We start from the raw sequence: 22,144 nt of genomic DNA, 5'->3' as shown, positions 1-22,144 counted from the left end.
AATTCTCAAGTTGTTGGAATTTTATTAATTTACAAAATGGTTCAGTAATGACCTATTCATGTTTTTGAAAGAACTTAAAAATAACTTGTAAGATTAGAACCTGAAAGGTAAGTAGTATGAAAATAACTTGTAAGATCATAACCTGAAAGGTAACTATTATCAATAATAAAATGTAGCCAAAGAGCAATAATTATATAAAGTATTGCAGGTGCATCTCCATTAAAACTGGAGGGAAAACAACAGAAATTACAACAGCAAGAATATTATATTAGGTAAGGCACCAAGTGGCTGGTGCAATGCCGGTAATCCGTAACTAATATCTGCTGGCTTCTAGGAATTCTTATTACCATAACTGTTCATGGCTCTATATAAATTTTAAAAAGATGTACTACATAGGAAATTGTCATTATTTTATTTTTACTTCAGTTTTTAGAAATTTGTTTATTTGGTGTGAGACAACATAAACAAATTGGTTCTCTATATCCACTATGTAGATGCTAAGGATCAAAACACTCCTGTTATTAGTACTTTTAAAACTTTTATTATGCTTAATTATATTAAAATGAATATATTATAAAACTTTATTTATTATGTGTATCAGGGCACATGTCTGTGTACCACTTGCACCTGGTGCCTGCAGAGGCCAGAAGAAAGCAAAAGGACTGTAGAACTGGAATTACAAATGGTTGTACATTGGACACAGGATATCAAGCCCAGATTCTCTGTAAGAACAACCAATGCTCTTAACTGCGAGTCAGTTTTCCAGCCCTTTTACCATTGTTTGTTTGCTTGTCTTTTAAGAACAACAAAGTACTTACTACAGCTTCAATTCAATGTTTATGCCAAACAATGAGGTACATTTTGGAGCAAATGTGCATAATTTTCCTTTCACCCTTTCTTTCTGTTAGAATAGCTGAGAGTTTGGCAGCTTACTAACCTTTTTATAGAACTCACACGTGTTGATTCTGTATATTGTTCTTTAGTGTCTGTCATTAATCTCTTGCCATCTGTGTTTAGGATTGGCTACTCATGTTTTGAGAGCCTTGAGATACGTCATTATGTTACTTATTTGATAGCTACAATTTTTTTTGCTATCATTTTGTTTTTTGATACAGGGTTTCTCTATGTAGCCTTGGCTGTCCTAGGCTCACTTTTTAGACTAGGCTGGACTCAGAACTCAACAGAGATCCACCTGCCTCTGCCTCTTAAGCACTGGGATTAAAGGAGTGTGCCAACAATGCCTGGCTATACCATTTTTATCATGATCACTTACTGCTATAAACTTTCTTCTTAGGACGGCCTTGGCTATATCGCAGAGGTTTTTAGAGGGCACACTGTTACTATCATTTGTCTCTGATTTATTATTATTTATTTCTGCTATGATTTCTTGGATGACTGTTTATTCAACACTGTGTTTAGCCTCCAAGCATTTTGGTAGCTTTTATAGTTTCTCTTATTACTGATTTTTAGTTTTATCCTACTAAAACTAGAAGTTTACAGAAGCTATCTTAGAAGTTTCTTTACTTGCTTTAGTTTAAAACATCTAAGATATCTTTGCTCTTCCACGTAATTACTAGGAAAAAAAAGTAAGATAAAATCATTCTAACACAAAATACCTTAAAAACTTTGGCTGCAAGAGGATCCTTTTCTAAATCAATATCTAAAGGATCGATGTCAACTTCCATTAGATCTTGAAGTAGTTCAAGGTCAATTTCCTTATCTTTTTCCAAAGAAGACAGAGGAGGTGTACCTTCAAATGAGTAAAAGAGATTTCACTGGTAGATAATATTACATGAAATTCAAATGAAACACTATTTTAAGTTATAGAACTAAACAATTTACATAGAATATACACATATACACCTTAAAATATCTAACATTCACATTTAAGTATTAATCACGATGCAAATTTATCACTCTACAACACTATAAAAACATTCAATGGCAGATAATGAAAAGAACACATTATCTACTCTTCTTAAAGTGTCATAAATTTTCCTATTCAAAAGTAATTAGGATACCTAAAATAGATTAATATTTTTGTTGCACTTACTACACAGTATCATTGAGCATGCAGGTAAGACTATTTACTTATAAAATATCTACTATATATTAGAAATTATGTTGATCCCAGATTTCTCCATCTTTAAGTAGTTTTCTATAGCTGGCAGTGATTACTTTTTCATCCCTTCTTTTCACTGAATACATATTTACAGAATATACAGTAAACCTAAGCCTTTACCAGTTTCCGCATATGTACATAAAGATGTTTCATTTATCTATCCTTACTAGATTAAGAAAGGGTTAGAAACAGAGGTGCATAGTTATTACAAAATTCAACATGAGCAGCGAATAGAGTACACTGATGGCAAAGCCCTACTCTACTATCAGGTCCAGAACAAGCCTCTTGGTAGGAAACATGAAGAAGGAATGAGCTAAAAGGACTACATTATGAGGGAACCTATGACTAAAGAACAATTATTTGAAAGTGACAAGAGGGTGTATTTTAAAAATACATAAAGTACACAGTGTTTGGATATTAGAGAACAGGAGCGCTCAATGAGGTCTTCAACACTGAGTTTCTATATGTTTTCTACTTACATGTTCTTCTGTCAACCTGAGATCTAGAATTATCTGGGCTTTCCTGTGGGAGATTTTCTTGTTGATTTAACTGAGACGTAAAGACCCACCCACCCTTAGTGTACGAAGATCTAGAATGCATGAGAAGGATGACGTGAACTGCGCACAGGGATTCACTCGCCTCTGCTTTCAGATTACAGATGTGACGTGATTGGCTTATAACAAGCTCTTGTCACTATAACTTCCTGAGTGATGAGATCAAATTTCAACTTATAAGGCAAAATATACCTTTCTATTATTTTTAAATATTTTAAGAGGAGTGTTTTGCCTACATGTATGTACCACACCATGTGTGTCCCTGGTGCCATCATAAGTAAGAAGAGGGAGTCAGATTCCCTGCATTTGGCAGTTGTGAGGCACTATGTAATGGGAACAAAACAAGTGCTCCTAACTAGTGAGCCAACTCACTAGTTAGTCCCAAACACTTCCTTCCAAGTTGCTTTAGTCTGGGTATTGCTTTTCCACAGCAACAGAAAAGAAATTAAAGTGACATATGAGAATATTTGAAATGCTATGAAATGAAAGCAAATATATAAATTATACTACATTAAAAGGCTTAGTATATTATGAAATTAATAGAAAAACATGTTTATTTTAAAAAGGTCCTATTTTCAAAGACCTAACAGAAAAACACAAAACACAATTATATGACTTTAATATTCCTCAACAGGAAATCTATTTTCATTTAAAAGACTGAGAAAAGGCTATTTTAAATATAATTTTAAAATTCACCTGCTATATCATGTGTTAAAGGTTCATCTATGGTTTCCAGCAACTGAACAGAAGACTGTGGAAGGGAGTCATCAGAGTCACCAGCTGTTGCTCCTACATCATCACTCACTGTGCCTTCTTCCATTGCTTCTACAGCTACCGGAGCCAACAATTCTCCTGTATTGGAGGACACAGTCCTAACCACTTTAATAATTTATATGTTTTTATTACCTGTATGCAACATATGAAGAAGCTAACACAGTGGTTTTCTAGGTCACAGAAGAACTAGGAAGCATACCATTGGTGGTAATAATCAAACAGGGGCTTATCTACCTGTGCACTGTAGTCTCTGAGCAACCTTCTAAAACCACTGTTCCCACTGTCAAACAAAGTAATTTAAATGGTTGCTACTGCAACATTTATGCATTTAGGGATTCTCTTACAATTTTATTTAGACATGACTTGAGCAATGATGAGCTAATCCTGACACATAGGAAAAGCTACATCTGACAAACCTGCTAGAATGTCCTGCAGCATACAGGTTAAGGAGTACTGAGCCCAAGCACCACCCCAAGAGATGTCTCCTCTATTGAAGTCAGTGCCAACCAACAGCAACAGCAGTCTTTCCAGCTGTGGCTCATTCACAATCTCACACAGATGAATAGTTGGCCTTGTTGCATTTGCAATTCGTGCAAGAACCTGAAACACATTATGAAATCATGTGCTTAAATACCATTTAAATTAATAAATAAGAACAAACACTGACGAGATATTTTCAAAGCAGGTGTTAACCTTTTCTATCAAACTACTTAAAATCAAATAAAAACAACAAAACTTATGCATTACATATTGTATCCTTGTCTCTGACATGTTGAGTGGTGAGATTAAAAGATTGAGCCACCAGGGCCATATTTTGTGGCTGGTTTTAAATATGGGTGAATATTTACAATTAAGCAATGTGTTGCAAGAAAGTAATCATGGCATTCAAAGTTATTCATTAATCTCATTTATGTTTATATATTTCCTAAATAAATTTATAAAACATTAATGACAGGCACTTCCCAAATTATCTACATTTCAAACCCTCATTTTTTTTTTTTTTTTTTTTTTGGTATTATGAGACAGGGTGTCTCTGTGTAGCCTTGGCTGTCCTGGACTCACTTTGTAGACCAAGCTGGCCTTGGACACAGAGAATTCCACCTTCCTCTGCTTCTCTGAGTGACAGGATTATAGGTGTATATCACTACAGCTAGCACCAAACCCTCAAATTTTAAAGAAAAAATTGCATCTGGTTTTATCAGAAAATGAGTAAAATGAACTTTTTAAATCTTTCAAGGCACAAAAGACAAGAAAAATAAACACAAAGCAGAAAAAAGAAAACTACTCCTTCTTAGTCAATTATCAAACCAAAACAGTTTACTTACCTTGCAGACAAATAATAAGAGGTCTGCATGGCATGTGAAATCCATGGAGAGAAGAAACAGTACAAGCTTTTGCACTACTGAGATACAACGCTCATGGGCCAGAGTGAATGGAAGAGGTTCTATCTCGGGGCTTTCTTTTGTTGTCGTAACTTCAGTGTCTAAACTGGAACGAGACCATTCTGCCGTCCGGCGCAAACGAATCAAATCCTTAAAATGCTGCACACAGAAATATACATGACTTAGAACAATGTTTATTTAATGGAAACATCTTGGTATATATATATATATATATACACACACACACACATACACTCTTGTAAGATGAAATATCTAACATACAATTTTCTTTTTCAAGACAGGTTTTCTCTGTGTTGACTTGGCTGTCCTAGACTTGCTTTGTAGACCAGGCTGGTCTCAAACTCACAAAGATCTACCTGCCTCTGCCTAGTGCTGGGATTAAAGGTGTGCACCACCAAGCCCGGCTACATACAATTTTTAATGCACAAAATTTTCATTTATACCATAAACTTCCAAGAAAAAAATGGGAGAGGGGAGTGTGTTCTTTAAAACAACTGTCTCTTGGGACCAGGCTAACTCTAAAGTTACCCTGAACTTTTGATCTTTCTGCCTTTATCTCCCAGATGTTGGGATTATAAGCATGAGATATCACATTTGGCTAAAAGTTAAAATTAAAAGCTATATTGAATGGCATGAGTTATCTCCTATTTAAAGTACATGATATACAACAGAATTGCATAGAGGATGTAAAAGAGATTAAATCTAATATTTAATACAAATATTACGAAAACATACAATGAACTTATACAAAATGAATAGAAATAGTCACTTCAAATTACTTCAAAATCTAGAAAAGTATAATTTATAAATACAAAATTCAGAACTTAAAATTCAATTGTCACTTAGGTGCTATGTAAATATGGAATAATGAATACAAATTTAATGGGTGTTTTCGTTTTCTCTACTTTTGAGAGAATACTCTTGCATCTTGTAATCCTACAGCCTACTAAATATAAATATTGAGATTATAGGCAAACACTACCATGAGAAAAAAAATTAATTATATTTTTAAAAAAATCACTAGAACTTAATTCAGACATGGAAGTTTTTGAGTCATTTGTACCACTGGATATAAAGAAATTTTAATTCCAAATCTAAATCTTTACATAACATCACTGAAGAAAAAAGAAATGACAAGTATCTTACATATCACTCCTCTTTAAAATAATGACAGCGTACTTATAATTCCTTTTATTTTACCATAAAAATAACAGAACTATCAATGTCAAATGACCAATCCATAAAAGTGCACATTAATTCATCTACAACTTAATGACTCAAATCCACTTTGAAGATTATGTACTAGGCAGTGGAGGCAACAAAACTTTTTCTTCAATAATGCTGAGTACTTTGATTTTGAATGTTGATGAGAACAACATGTTATTTGGTTTCACAATCATTATTAAAAATCTATGATTACACTGAAAGGTACAGATCTTACCTTGGAGGTTGCCTGCTTTAGTTTTGCTTGCTCTACTAGTAGTTTATATGATGAGCCTTTGTTACTCTGTATTTTTTCTTTTTCCATTTGTTCCACCAAAGCCTTCTGTTTTGCCTTTAGTATGTTAAGTTGCTTAAAATACAAATAAACAACTTAATCTTAAAAATATCAACATTAAGAACAAAAATTAAATTACTATATATCTCTCAGAATTCACATTTCAAATAATTTAGCAATAAAATTTAATTTTTTATTAAATAAAATATCTTTCCATTCATTACTAAAACTTGTTACTTACCCATGAGAAAAAAGAGGTTCTCAGAAAACAAGCTGATTTCTTTTTCCAATAGTAGAACATAACTATTTATTTTAAATGAAGGGAAAATATTTTTTTGCTGAAGAATTTTTAGCTTTGCTTTTATGGGCATTTCATTTTATAGTAGTAAATATTTTTAGTATGTCTCAGTATGTCTTTCTTAATAGTTTTTTATAGCCTCTTTAAATATTTCTTTTAATGTGTGTGTGTGTGTCACCTGTGCAGAGGTCAGAGGACAATGTAGTGGAGTCAGTTCTCTGCCAACCCTTTACACTGAGGTCCAGGTTCTGAACCAAAGAAATCATGCTTTTGCAGCAAGTGCTTTTACCCCTATGGCATTTCATAGGATCCACAATGTTTTCTATTTTAATTCAGACTTATCTACAGCTCTAAGAAATAATAGGGATATTTTGTACATTTTATTCAAGTTCCCCACGTGATGACATTCTTCAAAATATAGCTTATCGTAAGTGATAAAACATAGCTATCATACTGATATATCATAACATAATAATTACAATTCATAGTTTCAGAAAATGATCTCAAAATGTTTACAACTAATATAGTAAATATAACAAAAAGAAAACAGAACTATTAATTTATTTTCAATTACAATTTAATTCTTACTGAAATACATGTTGCTTCCAAAGTATTTGTGACTAAAGTGACAACCTGATGTCTAGTCACCACACGTACTTTTAAAAGTTTATTTCCTACAAAAAATACCCCCTGACAAATCACAGCACAACCTTAAAAAAACTGTTGCAGAGCTACAGTTATGAGATGCAGAAGCAATGCTAATGGCCCACACCAACCACTTATACAAGTTTTCAGTTTTGACAACCAAATATTCACCTTCATAAACAACAAGCAAATGACGGCATTTCACAGTGTCAAGTGAGTTTTACATGGAAACTTTAAATGAGAGCTAAACTTGTGATGATACAAATTAGACGTAGTTAAGCTAACTGGAGCTCTTAAACACAAGATGGGTGGTGGCACTAGCTTGTAATCCCAGCTACTCAAGAAGCAGAGGCAGAAGGAATGACTTGTTTTGTTTTTCAAGACAGGGTTTCTCTGTGTAGCCCTGGGCTGTCCTGGATTTGCTTTGTAGAGCAGGCTGACCTCAAACTTATAGAGATCCACCTGCCACTGCCACCCTGAATGCCAGGATTACAGGTGTGAGCCACCACACCTGGCAGGAATTGACAAATTTAAAATTGTCATACTGAGACAACAGTTGCCCAACGTGCAAATTCCAGGTTCTAAAACCTAGCACAAGCACAAAGAAGGGCTAAATAAATAAATCTTCAGAAGAAAAAGAGAAAGGCACATTGTTGCCTGGAAATTATCAAATCAGCTCATAACTGAGGGAACAGAGGAAGGAGTGGTTAAAACATGAAAAAAACAAACAAGTTAGTGCCAAAAATACCTATTAACAACAGGTCCCAATGCTTTCCATACCACAGATCCATGGATTTCCAAACTAAATCTCAGTTGAACTAAAACCACACATTTTTTTAAACTTTATTTTATATATGTATGAATATTTTCCTTACAAGAGTGTATGGGGTTGTAATGAGTCAGAAGAGGAGCTCTCCGGCACTCAGGAGGCAGAGGCAGGTGGATCTCTTGAGGGTTCAGAGCCAGCCTGCTCTACAGAGTGAGTTCCAGGACACTCAAGACTGTTGTACAGAGAAACCCAATCTTGGGGGTGAAAGGGTGTGGGTACCTAGGAATTGGAGTTTTGAATTGTTCACCAATAAAACCAAGGTCCTCTGCAAAAGCAGCAAGTACTCCTTTGAACTGCCAAGCCAAGCATCCAGAATAAAAATTTTTTTGAATAGTAAACTGAATTAAGAAATAGCTCAGTGTTAGGATCACTTCCTGCTCTTTCAGAGAGTCCAAGTTCAGTTCCCAGCACCCACATAGCTACTCACAATGAAGTTCCAAGGAATCCAACGCCTTCTTCTTGACTCTCAGGCACATATGCAGTATATACAAACTAGAATACTAGATACAACAAAATATATTCTAACCAACAATCAAAGACATACTTTATACTTTGAGAAAACTAACTTTCTCTGGGAGAAAGAGAAAGAAGTATTTCCTTTTTGGAAATCAAGTGTAATACCTAGAATATCTTGTGCATATACTCCACTACTGAACCGCACCAAGAAGGAGGAAACATTTTTCAAAAAACTTATTATAAATACCTACTGTATCAAAAAAAGGTGACCTAGCTATAAGCGCAAATCTTCAGATAAAAATGATATGGTAAACAATGTTCACATGCTGACTCTGGAGGGATTATGTAGCCTGTTTGTAAATATCAGATTCACACATAAGATTTCACATAATAGAATCATACTCTTAATATCTGACTACCTATGAAAAAAAGTTTTTATGTACAAGTGAGCACAAAAAGGAGAAAAGAACAAAAATATGTGTGTCTGTGCATTGTTTATATTTTTAAAAAAACTGAAAAATTAATCTATAAAAAGTACAAGGTTAATCATCTTGAAAATGTTTAAATGGATTTTAGAATAAAGATTGAACCGGAAGCTAGCTACTAATGATAATAGTAATAACAATAACAATAATAATAATAATGTACTATGGGTAGAAAGTTGGCTCAGCAGTTTGCTGCTCTTTCACAGGACCTGGGTTCAGTTCCCAGCGCCCACATGGCAGCTCACAACCATCTGTAATGCAGTTCTAGGAGACATGATATCAGTATCTTCTGGCCTCTCTTGGTTACCAGACACTCATTATTTAGGCAAAATACATGAATACAGAAAAAGTAAAAAGCAAAATCTACAAAGCAAAGTACTGATATATTCCACTTAGTTAAGAGGAAAAGAGGCTAGATGAAATATAAAATATACTATATACTTCCCTGCCAATATTTTCCTTAAATCGTTAAACACACTACACTGTACAAACCTAAAAGCATCAAAATACAACATTATGTATGAAAAAACAGAAGAAATTAACGAAACAAAGAATCTGAACACTCTGGGAACTCTTGCATTGACATGCAGTTTAACCATAGTAGGCCTCTTTGAAAAAGTGGTAATGTACAAATGTCAGAAAAATATGTCTGTTTATCTAAGCAAAAGACGAAAATATGTAATTAGCAATTTAAAAAAGAAAAAAATTAACTTAGCACATTTTCTCCTGGAGGAGAAAATGAGTACAAGTTGTCCCGCAATATTAAATTCAATACTATCTAATATTCAAGAAATTAAAATCTAAAAGTTAGAGGGACAGATAACAACTTCAGCCAAAAGTCAAATGGAAGCCAATAGGAATTTAGGGGTAACTGCTACTGGGTGTGTATGAAAAAACACATGGTAAGGAACAGCATAGAAAGAAAGCCAGAGTAAGGAAAACTAACTCAAAAAACCCTTTAAACAAGTGAAATAATTCCCTTCAATAGTAGTAACAGAAAACCCAGAAGTTTAAAGAATATAAAAACTAAGTAAAGTCGGTATTTTTGTCATTTTACAAATGGGTAAACCAACAATACAGGCAGCGTGCTAAATGTCTAAGGTCAATGGGTAATACCAAATGACAGTCTCAAAACTAAAACAGAGTTACTGACCATTACCTGCTTATGATGAACGAGCTGCTTTCTGATTTTTCTGGAATATAATCTATCAAGGCTACTGCCTCCCTTGGAGGCTCGATTTAAGCTCTGAGTATGCAGATTATTGTTAATAAAACTCCACTGGTTACCTGAAAAGAAAAGCTTTTATTAGTATTTCTGTTTAACATGACTTTGAAGAAACTTCCATACAATAATAACAAAACAACAATATGCCAAACAAGACAAAAGTCCAACCAAGACAAAGTTTTATCTTTAAAGACGAGCTTTGCAACCAGTCTCTTCTTGAGCCTCCCAAACACTTTGTCATAATGCTTAAGATTCATCTGAAGCCAGGCAGAGGCAGGCGGATCTCTTTGAGTTTGAGGACAGCCTGGTCCACAAAGTTAGTCCAGGACAATGAAAGCTACACAGAGAAACCCTGTCTCAAGGGAAAAAAAAAAAAAAAAAAAGATTCCTGGGCAACAGTAGCCCATACCTTTAATCACAGCAGAGGCAGGCAGCTCTCTGAGTTCAAGCACAGGCTGGTCTACAAAGCCAGAACAGCGAGGGCTACACAGAGAAACACTGTCGCAAAAAAGGCTGTTCAGATTAATAACTGACGAAATGGGTTTAAGCATTCAAAAGCCAGGCTGCATAACCACATTTACCTTGTGTTTCATAACATGTCCATACTATTCTGCATTGCTCTTTCATAACAAGTTTCATAACATGTCCATACTATTCTGCATTGCTCTTTCATTTAGTCTCGCCTAAAAGCACACATTGTTTTCCTCTGATCCTTTTTGTTGCTGTTATTTTTGAGATAGGGTCTCACTATGTATACAGCTCTAGCTAGCTGTAACTCAGAAGGCAATCAGTGCCTTCCCAACACCCAGAATTACAGGTGTACCCCGATACAAATCCCCTCTTCTGATTAATTTATTTATAATTTTAAAATGTTTTTCTATTTTTGACACTTATTAATCAAGACTTAGTTCAAAATCATCAATTACTGAAAATGTCCTCTCATCAATCTTCCTCTCTAACACCAAACAATAAAAATTAACATTAAGACTTCCAATACAACTTATTGCATACAACTTTAAATTGTAGTTACATTTAACTCAATGCTATTGTTTAACACTTTATCCTGTAACTGAAGAAACAGAATCATGCACAGACATTTTTTTTTTTAAACACCAAATAAGACAAACTCGCTGCATCTGAAAATTCTCATTCATCGTCCAAAAGCTACTAATATGTACTTTTTCTGTTTAGGTTTTGACATTCGGTTCAACTGCCTCAACTATTTTATTATAAAAATTTTAAATTGTAATACATGCAAAATTCACTTGATTTTAGATGTCTGATTTTCTTCCAATTGTAAACTGCTTTGTCCTCCAAACCTACTAAAAATTAAAAAATAATAACCATAGGAATATCCAAATGTAAGTATAAAGAACAATTTTAGCTAATTAAAAGAACTGAACTGAATTGTGATTAAGAAAAATGGCATACTACATTAGAATAAACTTTTAATGGAGAGGGGAAAGAAACGGAGAATTATAATTAAAATACAATCTCAAAAATAAACAAAAACACACACATGATAGCACATGCTGGTAATCCCAGCACCCATGAAGGCATAGGGAAGCATGTGGATCTCTGTGAGAAAAATAATAATAATAATAATAATAATAATAATAATAATAATAATAATAATAAACAAAAATTATAATCCTCCACAATTTCCCTTTCCATATAAACTCGTTTCTACTTCTTATAAAGTAGTATGGGTGCAGAATGTGAAAAATACAGATACACTGACTAATTAAAATTCACATCCCCCCAACAAAACAAAACAACCTCATAAAAAAAGGATAGGCGGTGGTGGCAGAACTTAGTAGACAGAGGCAGGTGGATCTTTGAGTTCAAGGCCAGCCTGGTATATAGAGCAATTCCTAGGACAGCTAGAGCTACACAGAGAAACCCTGTCTTGGGGGAAAAAAAATACACATCCAGAAAAAGGAGTTTGTCCATTAAATATAAATTCTATCTTTCAGCAGATTAACTCATATTTTACATAAAGTACATACATCTGTTATCTCCAGGATACTAGCCAGATCAGGAACAAATGTAGAGTCATTGAAAATCCCCACCAACACATTATTATAAACTTCTGATACCTGTCAGAAACCTCTCCCTGTCTTTACCATTCAAAGGTTTCTTTGCAGCTGCTGCTTCATCTTCAACAGTGGCAACATAATCCAGTAACCTGGACACCAGCATAACAACCCAACTGATCATGGGAATGTCCAGGACTCCTAGAGGAAAAAGAGAGGTGAAAATTCAAGCAAATGTGACTCCTAAGGAAAACTGAGAAAACATCTTACAAATAAAGAACACATTGTATTATGACCAACACCAAAATAACATATCTTAAAACTAGACACTCATGGTCTAGTTTAGGATACAAAACAATGATAATAAAGAACAGAATACAAAACAAGGTATAGGACACAAGGTATAGAAACTAAAATAAAATGAATACCACACCATATAATTCACACTAACAAACTATGTTCTACTGCTTATTTCATACTCAAATGAACCCTATCATTGGCCAGAAGAGAAATGTGCTTTAATTCTCAAACACATGATGAGGGTAAAAGATTACAAAAATGTCTACATTCACCATTCAGGAGGCAGAGGTAGGTGGATCTCTGTAAGTTCAAAGCATCCTGGGATGCATAATGAGTTCCACACAAGCCAGATCTACATAATAACAGAGAGAAGAGAGGAGGGAGGACAGAGTAGAGGAGGGATGGGGAGGGGAGGGAAGGAGAAGGAAACCTGTCTGCAAGAGTCTGACAGCCAAGGCTCCACTGAGCAATCCTGTCTCAAAAATACAAAAAAAAAAAAAAAAGTTGTGCATGATGGTGCTCAACTTGAATCACAGCCCTCGAGAAGCAGAAATAGAATCTCTGACTTGAAGGCAATCCTGCCTACATATCAATTTTCAGGGCAGACAGGCCTATAAAGACCCTGTCTCAAAAACAAACAAACCACAAGATAGGCAAATAAAAAACAAAACATGCAAATTCACACCTCAAATAATGAGTTAAAAAGATTATTTGGCAGTCAACCACAAGAAAGCTATTCATTCTAAAAAGCCTACATCAAATATGATAATATTTACTGTATATTACAGTAAGTATATCAGAAATATTTCATACAAACAGTACTTAAGAGTTACTAAAAACAGTCACTTTATGTAATACCTTCTGTCCTTCTGTGCATGGTTAATTCTGGTTGAAGAGGTGACAATAAATTATCCAAGAGGTTAAGTAAGCTTTCTAATACTCCACTGTTACTAAGGGATCGCTGACCAATGCAGGAAAGTAACATAAAGACCCTAAAAACGGACACACAGAAAATGATCACTGAGAATCAACTTAAATTGTTCTACTTTAAAATAGGTTCACATAGGAATTATTATAAACTGTGTGCTTCTTAAAAACCATTCATTAGTAAGTTAGTAAGAAAGAGTTCTATCAGGAGCAGTGATATAAAATCAGGTTCTATTCTAGTTATTGGTTATATTTCCTAATGCTACCCCTTAGCAGAAAACAAACTCTGTAAGAGCCTGAAGAATCACATTTAATACATAAGACATAGCACAGTCTTAAAAGAAAAATCATAGTAAGACTTATAAAATCACAGAGTGATCCAAAAATTCAAAGAGGGTGAACAAACTATAGCATATATATTATATTTTACACATTAGAGCTCACATTCTTCATTTAGTACTCCACAAACCATGAGAATAACTATTTTACATTTCCTCCATGTTTACTATCCACATAAACAAAATTTCAAACTCTGACAATGACACCAGAATTAAAAATCATTTATAATAAACACCACCGATATCTCCAACATACCGATCTTGTGGGAAGATGAGAAGCTGCTCTGAATTATACAGTTCTTGAAGAACATTAGAAAGAAACTGGCCCCACCATCTCTCACCACCACACAGCTGAACAAGGAGAAGGCCAGTATGCAGCCGTATCTTTGGGGTTCCACTGATACACAAGTGCTTAAAGAGTTCTTCACAGGCCTGGGCATGAAAGGTACTCTGTAAAACTGCAGGAACAGAATGCCCTGGTACAAGAAAGAAACAAATAAATGACTTATCTTAGCGCTCAGTGTCAGACCAATACCAGTACACATATATACACAACCACTAACCTCCCAAACAACCACTAACAATAGGATATTTAGTGAATTATCCTTTCATATAGAATTTAACTGTAAAATTCTTAGCAGTAGGAAGAGATAGCACATACATTGTTGTTTTTTATTTCTGGATCAGGTTTAACAAAATTCCCTTACAAGTGAATATAGGTCTTTTTTGTTTTATGAGACAGGGTTTTCCTGTGTAGCCTTTGCTGTCCTGGACTCACTTTGTAGTCCAGGCTAGCCTCAAACTCACAGAGATACACATGCCTCTGACTGAGTGCTGGGAATAAAGGCATGTGCCACTGCACTCAGCTAAAGATCAGATATCTTAGGAGAGGGAGTAATAACATGAATGAGTAACTAAAAAATAGTTCATGGCTAGAAAACCACTCATTTATGAGAGCAGCATATTTTCACTATTCTACTTTCATGTAATGCTTAATACTTTGTCACTCAAACACTGATACACAATAATGTAACAAAGCTGGGAAATTAATTAAAATTAATTTAAGAAACATTAGAATAAAAGATAGGTAGATTTCTGAGTTTGACACCAACCTGGTCTAAAAAGTTACAGCCAGAGCTACAAAGAGAAACCTGATCTCAAAAGAACCAAAAAGAAAATGGGGGAAAAAAAAAGACTTGAAACATTAGAATAAAGGGCATCAGGACGCAGTCAGTAGAAAAAACATCCATTTACCATGTGCCAAGCCCTATATTCAATACAGAAAAATAGTAACAACAACAAAAATCTTCAAGGAGAAAATGAATGAGTCAATCTACAAAAATTTCATAAATACATTAAACAGGGTATCAAATTAAAATGTCTAGACAGATACTTGCCTATATGTCTAGACACTTGCCTATATGTCTAGACACTTGCCTATAACGTATAATCTAGCGATTCAATCTCTAGTACCATATATTCATTAAAAAAAAAAAAAAATCCCAGAAAGTAATATCATGTACCCAAAACACAGAGCCAAATACAAACCATTAGAAGAGTGAAGAAGGCTGAGCAGGGTGTCCAGTAAGTATCTGACAATGGTGCGTAACTGCTCTGTGGACGACGTCTGAATCAAGTCCTCTGGAACTGCTATTTCACTCAATGTCTTCCGACTTGCACCTATGGCTACTTTGAGCCTCTGTACTGCATTATGAGCCAGATTTAGTTGAAGCTGTAGCTGAATACAATCTTGATAAGCAGAAAAGACTCTACTATCTTCCTCAACTGCTTTGTCTGGTTTTCGCAAAAAGTACTGTGCATTATTCGCACTGTTGAGAGGAGGAAGATCAATACTCTGCAAAAGAGCTTCCAGACGATGACAGGCTAAGTTATATCTATGGGTAAAAATAAAGTCTGAAGTCACTCCTTCAGTCTTCTTTGATATCTACACACTAAAAAGCACATCTCTTAAAATATATTAAAGCACAACTAGTATGAATAATTATTGTTGGGCCAGGTACTATGGCAACCACCTTCAATCCCAGTACTCTAAAAGCATAGGTGGACAGCCATTGAGTTGGAAGACAATCTGGTCCACACAGTCACTTGCAGGCCAACCAGAGGAATGAATAGAGACCCTACCTTAAGAACAAGAAAACCTACTGTTGACAAATATTAATAAATAATACCAATTAGCCAACAACATTCTCATGCTTTCAATCCTACTGCACATGTCCATCCTCCTTTTTGCTCCGTGGCAGAAATAATTTAACAAAACATGAGGAATAATCCACTAACCTGCACTGTATATCTTCTTGTAGAGCAACCATCATTGCTAAATGCTGGTCAATTTCTGGCTGACTGGCAGATTCTCCTTCGCCTCTTAAAGGATCATGCATCAGCTTCAGTTCACTTTCCCAAGGCAAGATATAGGTATGGCCATAATAAAATCCTAAAGGGATTTTCGCTCTAGCATTTGTGCTTCCATAACGTCCAATGACAGTTATCTAAAAGAAAAAATTAAAGTTTGCATACACATGTGATAAAATTTTAAAATCTGAGCTATGTATTTTCAAAGACACAGATAAACACTTTAACAATATGTCGAAGTATTACTAAGAAACATGGAAAACATATTCTTTACCTTCATGAATCTGCACACAGGTGGTGGTATTAAGTCATGAAGAATTAGTGAATGGGTGCTTATATCAGTTGCCACTACCAAACGCCTTCCATCCACTTCTTCTCCTAGTGTCCATATGTCAATTGATAAGGAGGCCAAGTCTCCACAAGTGGGAATCAGTACATCTGTCAACAGGATAGGTCTTCCAAAATCCAGGGTCACAAATCTTCTGGCTCCTGTAAAGGAAAGAGTAGCGTTCGATCAAAAATGGATCAAATAACCAAATATATATTAGATTCAAAAACAATAAAGAATTCTTCTTAAAATAAAAAGTATCAAGTTATTAAACTATAAATAAGAGAACGAGCTAAGCAGCCTTATCAAAATTTATTAATAAATTTTCTAATTGCTTAGTATGTCAAGGCTTGAGATTTGATCCCTTGCCCAAAACTCTACTAGTTTTAAAAGCCTAAAGTAAAAAATTTTAAGACTTTTAATATGAAAACAATCAACTACAGAATGAAAGTCATTATTTCAAATATTACAAAATCAGTAAATGAATTAGGAGGTAAACCTATACAATACCAATCTGTCCTTTATTCCAACACTGAATATTTTTTGTCTTAATTTCACCACTAGATAGACTGGACATACCAACATGTGTTATGTGTTATGTACATGTGTTATGTACCTTCACTTCTAAAAGTCTTGCTAACTTCTAAGGTAGGTCTAATATATTGGGTCTAGTATATACAGGAAAGCATGGCTGGAATTACACTGTAATGCTACCATTAAAAAGCAAGACTCTGCAGTTAAGAGTTCATGCCGCTCTCCCCAAAACCAGGTGTGAGTCCCAGCACCCGCATCAGGCTGCTGGCTCACAATCAACTATAACCCTGGCTCCAAGAAAATCCAAAGTTCTTGTACTCTGTGGGCACCTGCACTCAGGTACACAAAAGCACGCATACAGAAACACAGACAGACACACACTTTTTAAATACTTAAAAAAAAATTATTTTTATTAACTTAAATGTGCAAGGGGCTAGAGCTGGCTCAGCAGTTCAGAGTATGTACTGCTCTGTACAGATTGCAGGTTCAGTTCCAAACACCCATATCAAGTGACTCACAACTGCCTGTAACTCCAGTTACATGGGACTGGACTTCCTCTGGTTCCCACAAGCACCAGCACACCTATGGTATACATAAACACACCCATTCACAAGCTTATGCATGCGCACGTATGTGCACATACACATACACACAAATGAAAAATCAATTAAAAATGCTTCAAAAAAGGTCTTCAGAGGCTGTGGCTGCCCCAGAAGGAATACAGCATCCTATCAGAAAAGTTGAGAACGGACTTGCATTTTTGGTGTTTTTTGTTTGCACAACAACAATAACAAAAATCTATTAGTGAAATGAAAATCATTAATAATAACAATTCTTTTTCATTAAACTGGTATGAGGGGCAGTTTAGCAAACTCTACCATCTACACTTTGCAGAGGAAAAAAAACAACTAAATGTTTTAAGAAGTGTTGTTTTTAATAGAACTATGATAGAAGAAAACAAGGCAATTTCCAATACTTTCCTAAACGATAAATAAAACCACAGTTCACTTCCTCAGGGGCTCATATGATTCAATTGTCTACGTGGGTTAAAACCAAACTACAATATAAACAACTATTCACATAAAGAGCAACAAATTTTCCCTTTACATGCCATCAGCACTAATACTGCTACCAATTCATAATTAAATGTGCAGAGACTTTTCTAAGTTTTAAACTCTCTCTTCTAAAGCAAATTCAATTGATCCTATAATGAAAAACACAGATTTAGCTATATCCATTTTCCTCCTACATATATTTCAAAATTTTGCTGTTGCTGTAGTATAGACCTAAACACTAGGAGAATTAGAAAGTTTAAAGTGGCTAAAATTTATTTGTAAGTATGCATGCAGCCATCCCAATTGTAGATTTCTGCAATACTACATGACACAAATGCAGGTATGCTAGTGTTAGGATAATGCTTAATCACCTAATTACTAGTATAATGGTAACTGAGCAACTACAATTTAAGCAGACTATTTGTATCATTCATATTTCAATACGCAAGACTTACAGACTAATCTGTTTCCACAGAACTAGCCAACCCATACAATCTATACCTTCTGTACTTCTTATTCTTGGTAGAATGTACTTACTTGATAGCAAATGTGATTTATTTGCAGTAAGTCAGAAAAGGGACAACAGACTAGGCAAAATAATAATAATAACAACAACAACAATAATAATAATAGAAATGTAAAGATTACCTGAATGCATTCGCTCTATAATAATGGACTGGTGAGGTGGAGGCTGAAGAAAATGTGAGGCATGAGAAATTGCAAGGGCCAGACCAGAACCAAGTGGATTCTAGAAAACAAAACAATATAACTCTGTACTGATAATCTTGCTCTAAGAAACCTTCTAACTATTAACATTAGATTAACGTCTCATTTCCTCATATAAATTTGTAAATGCTTTATGAAAGCAAAATGACCTGTTATTTGCTGATATTTTAATCATTTGACTTACAAAGTTAGAATTTATTTAAAAATATTAGAATCTAAGTTAACATTTTATTAAAGTACCATTTACCATTCTAGACTTGTTGGAATTTTTGTTCTGTGCAGCAAGATTCACTGCTGGAGGATCAATGACCGAGCCTGGAAAAAGCTGTGCAAGTTCAGCATTAATCACAACCGAAACTGCCTCATTGGGCGGAGTGAGTGGTGGAGTCATAAAAAGTGGTGTTGTTTTTGGAGTAGGTGGAATAACATCAGAAGGATGGATAAAAAATCCAGGAGCAGCCACTGGGTTGGAAGGCACAGCGTTGTGAACAGGACCTGCTGCTGATGCTGCTGATGCTGCTGCAGCTGCAGCCGCCGTTGTCTGGTGCAACTTGGCTTCCAGCTTTGCCTTCTGTAAAAGTAAAAGCAACAATTATAGAAGAATCTTGATTTACCTAATTTGTGAGGAACACTCAATGATTATACATAATGATGTTAAATGAGATTAGCTAGTTACACGAGATAAAACTAGACTCAACACATGAAGCACTGCCTTGTTAGAAATACTTCTTAAAATACTATACAAAAATTTCTTAAATATTAGGGAACTAGAAGATGTTCAAAAAATGAAAAGCAAGCAGAACAATTACATGAAATAATGAATCCAAGTTCTGCTCAAAACAAAACAAACCAAAAGTGGATTCAATGTTGAATGACCTGATACAATTTAAGTGGAAATTTGCACAGGTTGCATTTAGTCAGCAATTAAATCAATAAACAACATTCGTTACTGCTGTACTTAGAATCAAGTGAATGCCCTACATTTTATATTGTTCTACATTCTCCATTTCATGAAAATAGTAAATGGTAACTATGTTTCTACAAGAGTGTTCAAACATAAAATAAAATTCACTTCAAAATTCAACAAAAAGTATCCTTTTTTTCTCAGTCACATTAAATAGAATGCATTCACATAATTTCAATACATTGTAACATATCACAAAGACTTTACCTCAATTTTTTGTTGAAAAAGATTAGCTCAGACTGGACAACCTATTTCCTTTAAGAAAATAATGGTCATTTTTACAGTACTTTTCAGCTTTTGAAGTTTAGAGACAGCATGAACAAAGAGCCAAATAGTCTCCAACCTGTTGCTGAAGCTTCAAAAGCTGCTGCTGTTTCTCTTGCAGCACCTGTAGCTGTTGCTCGGCTGAAGCCATTGCATGAGAGAGAGACTGCAAAGCTACCTGGGCTGCTGAACTCAGGGCTGTCGAGGCTTCCCCAACTGTCCCAGATGATAGTCCACCTACTGCAGGAGTAACCCCGAAGGAACTCACTGCCATAAGACAAGGGAAAAACAAAACAAAGACACCAGGATGAAGAAAAGGCCCATAGAGGTACATGATCAAAGTACAATATTTAACATTAAGACTATATACAGTGTACAACTAACAAAAAAAAAAAAAAAAAAAAAAAAAAAGGTTGGGATGTCATTCAGTGACAGAGCACTTGCCTGACAGACACAAAGACCTAGTTTCAATCACCAGTATCACCGTATCACCGTATCACCATACACATATGAACATTACAACATGGTGATATCAATATTGATACTCAAGTTCTGAGTGGGTCCTAGAAGGAATCCCAAATCAAAGATTTCGAGTTGTTTACTTCTCAATTCATATGTATTTCTGGTATAGAAGAAATGATCAAAAAAAAAAAAAAAACAAAAAAAAACCTCAATCTTATATAATATAAAAATTGAGCACTCTCAGTCCTCAAAAGGGCTTCCCTACTTAGTGGGCATGGTACACATGCCTTCAAGCCCATCACTCAGAGTAGAAGGATCTCTATGAGCCAGGGTCACATAGTAAGATGCTGTCTCAAATGAATGTCTCTATGAGCCAGGGCCAGCCAGGGTCACATAGTAAGATGCTGTCTCAAAAAAGAAAAATGAAAAGTTCCCCACAAGAATTATGTTAAATTTTAAGGATATTAATGACACAGAAAAAAGATGGTTCATTGTTCTTTTAAAGAAAACTCTTTTTATTTCTTGTGTAAATAAGTGTTTTCCCTGCATGTATGTCTGTGCACCATGTGTATGCCTGGTGGTACAGAGGTCAGAAGAGTCCCCAGAAATGAATTTATACAGTTATAAAACACCATATACATATACTGAACTGAACCGTGGACCTTTGGAAGAGCAAAATGTACTCTTAATGGCTGGGCCACCTCTCCAGCCTTAATTTCTTTATTTTAATCTACAGAATAGACAGAGATGAGGACCACAGAGGAAAAAAAAATAAAAATAAAATATATATATATAAAACCTTATTTTCTACCTCTAGCTTACTAGAACAAATGGAGAAATGTATGTCTTACACATACTCAAATCTAGTCCAAAGTGCTTACTCATAAACATTAAAACCAGTAAAAGAAATTTTTTTGACTATTGAAAGTAATTCATCAATCATTATAAATGAATGCTTTTCCATTTTATATTTATAAAACATTTAAAATTTTTCATGTAAAAACTTAATTTTATAATTTATTCTAGCATTAAATAAAAGGCCAGTCAAATAAAGTACTAATATTTTAATATTTGTATTATTACATGCCTTTACAAAAAAGTTTGATTGGGGAAAGGTTAACTACTGTAATGATAGCACATTCTGTATACATTACTAAATTATACTCTTCTTTCTTTCTATCTATCTATCTATCTATCTATCTATCTATCTATCTCAATCAATCTACCTACCTACCTATTTAATATTTTTGTTTTCCTAATTGCAGGATTTTCCTGCATAGCCTGGGCAGTCTTGGAAATCTGTCCACGGACTGCACTGACTTTGAACACAGCCTCCTGAGTGCTGGAGTAAAGACATGCCAAGCCTAGCACCTAAACAACATTCTTGTTAAATTATCACACTGACCATAAACTAACTGCATGAGGCAAATGGCCTGATTCAAATCTTTAGTTGAGGAAACAATGACATAGAGTTGCTAAGCTTACAGTGGTAGAACCTGGTTTGGTACCAGCACCACTATAAACATGTGACTTCTACAAACTATTAAATCT

The 22,144-nt window shown here is 34.7% G+C and overlaps 1 protein-coding gene across 10 annotated transcripts in view; it reads right to left on the bottom strand.

The window, feature by feature from the left end:
* The window catches only part of Birc6 (baculoviral IAP repeat containing 6), a 186,133-nt gene that overhangs the window by 86,646 nt on the left and 77,343 nt on the right, over window positions 1-22,144 (bottom strand). For 5 of the 10 annotated variants that reach the window (XR_008721423.1, XM_055618178.1, XM_055618186.1 and 2 more), the window contains 15 exons: window positions 20,211-20,398; window positions 19,151-19,474; window positions 18,826-18,925; window positions 16,535-16,749; window positions 16,189-16,397; window positions 15,439-15,785; window positions 14,147-14,366; window positions 13,484-13,617; window positions 12,389-12,526; window positions 10,224-10,351; window positions 6,295-6,426; window positions 4,776-4,991; window positions 3,867-4,050; window positions 3,373-3,528; window positions 1,617-1,750 (listed from right to left, as the gene is read on the bottom strand). Coding sequence is in view for 9 of the 10 variants with exons in the window: in XM_055618178.1 (XP_055474153.1) it covers window positions 1,617-1,750; window positions 3,373-3,528; window positions 3,867-4,050; window positions 4,776-4,991; window positions 6,295-6,426; window positions 10,224-10,351; window positions 12,389-12,526; window positions 13,484-13,617; window positions 14,147-14,366; window positions 15,439-15,785; window positions 16,189-16,397; window positions 16,535-16,749; window positions 18,826-18,925; window positions 19,151-19,474; window positions 20,211-20,398 (2,825 nt within the window). In the remaining variant the exon portion in view is untranslated. The remainder of the gene's footprint in view (window positions 1-1,616; window positions 1,751-3,372; window positions 3,529-3,866; window positions 4,051-4,775; window positions 4,992-6,294; window positions 6,427-10,223; window positions 10,352-12,388; window positions 12,527-13,483; window positions 13,618-14,146; window positions 14,367-15,438; window positions 15,786-16,188; window positions 16,398-16,534; window positions 16,750-18,825; window positions 18,926-19,150; window positions 19,475-20,210; window positions 20,399-22,144) is intronic. The other 5 variants (XM_055618201.1, XM_055618213.1, XM_055618222.1 and 2 more) reach the window with 3 other exon arrangements.

The sequence above is a fragment of the Psammomys obesus genome, unplaced genomic scaffold (assembly GCF_907164565.1).
Source record: "Psammomys obesus unplaced genomic scaffold, mPsaObe1.curated_primary_1811, whole genome shotgun sequence".
Classification (NCBI taxonomy): domain Eukaryota; kingdom Metazoa; phylum Chordata; class Mammalia; order Rodentia; family Muridae; genus Psammomys; species Psammomys obesus.
The sequence above is the reverse complement of the archived record's forward strand: the minus strand, read 5'-3'. Positions and strand labels throughout refer to the sequence as shown.